At 37.2% G+C, this 3,676-nt stretch overlaps 1 protein-coding gene across 1 annotated transcript; it reads left to right on the plus strand.

The window, feature by feature from the left end:
• Positions 1-1,481: 1,481 nt before the first annotated feature.
• Positions 1,482-2,435, plus strand: SARC_12138 (hypothetical protein; the record flags this gene model as incomplete). Its single annotated transcript, XM_014293763.1, has 2 exons — positions 1,482-1,778; positions 2,088-2,435. 2 exons carry the CDS (start codon positions 1,482-1,484, stop codon positions 2,433-2,435), a joined length of 645 nt encoding a protein of 214 aa, XP_014149238.1.
• Positions 2,436-3,676: the final 1,241 nt, after the last annotated feature.

Here is a 3,676-nt window from a genome sequence, read left to right on the forward strand (position 1 = left end):
GGAATACTTGACATGTGCACAAAAGATACTGCTATTCCCTAAACATAACGTAAACCAAGTTACACAACACCGCTTCTACACTCGCAGTGTCAGTCAGCACAAGTGAATAGGTAATGATTTATTCCACCCAGATTGGACCATCTAGCTTGGTTGCGGATGCATTTTAACGCGCAAAATACCCTTCCAGGGCAGATACCAGTCAGTTTCTAGTCTAAAGTTTGAGATCTACTATCAATTATTAAAAGGTTGAATTTGTTCGACTATTCCTTCTATAGCTGTGTAGTTCATCGGCTCTCCGCATAGACTTTTCAACTGAAATGCACCGCAATCCAATACTAGCTCAACATGAGCTTGATGCGAAGAATTGCATTAAAAAATCGTAAACAGGATGTAAATACAACCAATTCCGGTCTTTGCTAGCGTACTGTCAGCCTGTCAAGTACTATTGCCATTTCACTATTTATTTTCTTCATTAAAAAAGACTTCAAAATTGTTCCTTGCTACGTACGTAGACCCGTTCCACACGCTTTGCCACCGTGATGGCTGTTGATAATGGTTGTGTATCTATTCCATTTTGAGAAGATGTTTGTGACAATTGCAGTAGTCTAGGACTCTAGGACGACTACATACAATAAAATACATGTTTTTTAATTATCAGTTTACAGTTTTGGACTTTTGGTTGTTTGTATGATTAAATATTGTGGACTTCTCCAGTCTCAACTCTCAACTCTCAAGTGATGTTCAGCATGTTCGCTTGTGTCCGTGTTCACTGTTGAGTGTTCAGTGCTTTCACGCTGTTCAATAGGCTAAAATTAGTAAAATAGTATATTTTCATTGGCTTGGCATTAACAAAAGAATGTCCTGCTGTGTGTTGCGCTCCAAACATTTATGATGCTTGCTTTTTTAAAATGAGCACAAAGGTATTTTAAATTCTTCTCGAATTGGCCTGTCATATTTCCGTATCGATGTAGATTTTAAGCACATGATATAAATAATTATACCGGAATTTTGAATTTTAACTATTTGCTTTTGTTTTTTAAAAATAACAAAAAAATAACAAACAAACAACAACTGCATGCTACAAGCAATATTCCTCGTGTATGTGTGAGCGTCATTTTTTAACAAATTAAATATTTAACATGATAATGTCAATCATAAGGTTAGTTGTTGTTGTTTTAAATAAGAAGGTACTGCAATCGTGATGAGCTATTCACTTGTACCATTGTACAATCGTTACGCGCTAGCGAATATTTCTTAATATGCTCGCCATCAGTACCCTATTCCTTCTAGTTGTTGGCATATTCCTTACAGCTTCAGCTGCCACTTATCCAAGTGTTCCAAGCGCTGAATGCCGTGCTTTCATTTCAGACACTTGCGGATCGTGTAAAACGTCGGGCACAGAAACTAATAGAAGAACATGTGTTCTAGAATGTTTAGAAACCAAAGACACTTCAAACCTCTGTGCTGATCGCATGTCCGCAATGGAAAAGAAAGCAGCATGCTACGATTTTGTCAATCAGAGTTGCAGCGAATGCAAACCTTTACCGAAGCAAGAAATGCGTGATTGCGTATCTAGTTGCTTGGCCGCCAAAGATCCATATAATGTATGTGAAACGATGCGCAGGCAGAATCCAACTCAAACTGTACAATATCAAACCATAGGAGGAATGACTGCGGAGCAGCAGTTACGACAGCTTCAGTTGCAACAGGAAGCCCTACGAAAGCAGATAGAGGCCGAGGCCGAGGCTGACAGACTCAGGCAGCAACAGAATAATCAGGTATATACAACACGGCCCGTATATTCTACTGTACCTGTGTATACAACTCGACCTGTATATACTAATCAAGCTGCGTACTCGACCCGGCCCGTCTATTCAACGCGACCCGTGTATACAGGACAGGTCGCGTACTCGTATCAGCCTCAATACACCACTCGGCCAGTGTACTCAACTCGACCCGTGTACTCACCTCAGCCTGTGTACACGAATCAGGTCGCGTACACGTATCGGCCAGTATATTCCACCCGACCAGTATATTCAATACAACCTGTGTACACTACTCGACCAGTATATTCAACTCTACCTAAGTATACTACCCGGCCCCTGAGCAATCAGGTTTACACTGCACGGCCACTGTATTCTACAAGGCCCGCATATTCACCCCAAGCGGTGAGCAGGGTGTCTGAGCCGACACTGGAGAATGATTACATTGTGCCAACGTACTCTAGACAGTCTATCCCAATGACGCAGCAGCAGCTAGCATACGTTCCGATGAATTCAAATTTTGAAGTTCCGCAAGGTTACGAGCCAGTAGTTCGCCCGAATACTGTACGACGATCCCATGTTATTGAGAAAAAGAGCAAATTGAGAGCTCGAAGGAAAACCGGAAAGTCCATTATTGATAATAATGAAATCAAACCAAGACAGGTCGCCTAACATGCCTAACAGCTGAGCTGAGATTTGGCTAGATCGTCAGCTACACACGCCATGTAGAATCCTTAGAAACATGGCTACTGCCGATTAATGGCCACTCTGTCACTTACGAGTGGTCCATACTCACGGAAACCTCTGCCGAGCAATGCCGTTAAGATGTCATGCAACACTTCCAATTGTCGTGATAGCTGTGTGACTGTGTAGTCATGACGACCCTTGACGCTTTGAGTACAGCAATCAATACACCTCTAATGAACCCTCACAATCACTACCATCGAGTACAATAATGTAAATAAATAAAGTGGTTTAGAAATTAAAATACATCGTTGAATAAATGAGCCTTTAACAAACGAGATCTGAGACATATTATTAGCTGTTATTTTTCATATCGCCAGAAACCCCACAACTTGATTTTTCAATATTCTCTGCAGGACTATCGATTATTCTCTGCAGGACTATCGATTATTCTCTGCAGGACTATCGATTATATTATGCAAGACTATCGATTATTCTCTGAAGTACTATCGATTATACTATGCAAAACTATCGATTATTCTCTGCAGGACTATCGATATTCTGTAGGACTATCCCGAGGCTATAACTGACAATCTACAAGCCTGTAATTCTAAAACAAATAGTAGCCTGTTCCCAAAAATTAAAAAAGAGGCAGGCTGTTTAGTCGAAAAAAATTATTTTAAATAACCCCGCCCCCATAAATACACAAACATAAGTGTATAAACATAATATACATAATATATATATATATATATATGTGTGTGTGTGTGTGTGTGTGTGTGTATTTATATGTATATATAATTACATATACATATAAACATACATAAATACATGCACAATGCATACACTCTTACACACATGTATATATATATATATATACAACATTGTACATATATTTATATATACATATGTATTTATATATATATTATATATATAAAAAATATATCTATATCTATATCTATATCTATATATACATCTATATATATATCTCTATAATAAATATATATCTATTTACACAATAGATATATAGATGTATAGATATATAGTTATATAGATATATATATATATATTATATGTACAGACAAATATGCGGACATATATATATATATATATATATATATATATACGTATGTTTTGCTATAAACAATATATATATATATAACAATATATATCAATATATAATTTTTTATACATACCACAATATGTATATATATCCAACAATAATATAT

This window comes from Sphaeroforma arctica (assembly GCF_001186125.1).
Source record: "Sphaeroforma arctica JP610 unplaced genomic scaffold supercont1.2096, whole genome shotgun sequence".
In the NCBI taxonomy this organism is placed as follows: domain Eukaryota; class Ichthyosporea; order Ichthyophonida; genus Sphaeroforma; species Sphaeroforma arctica.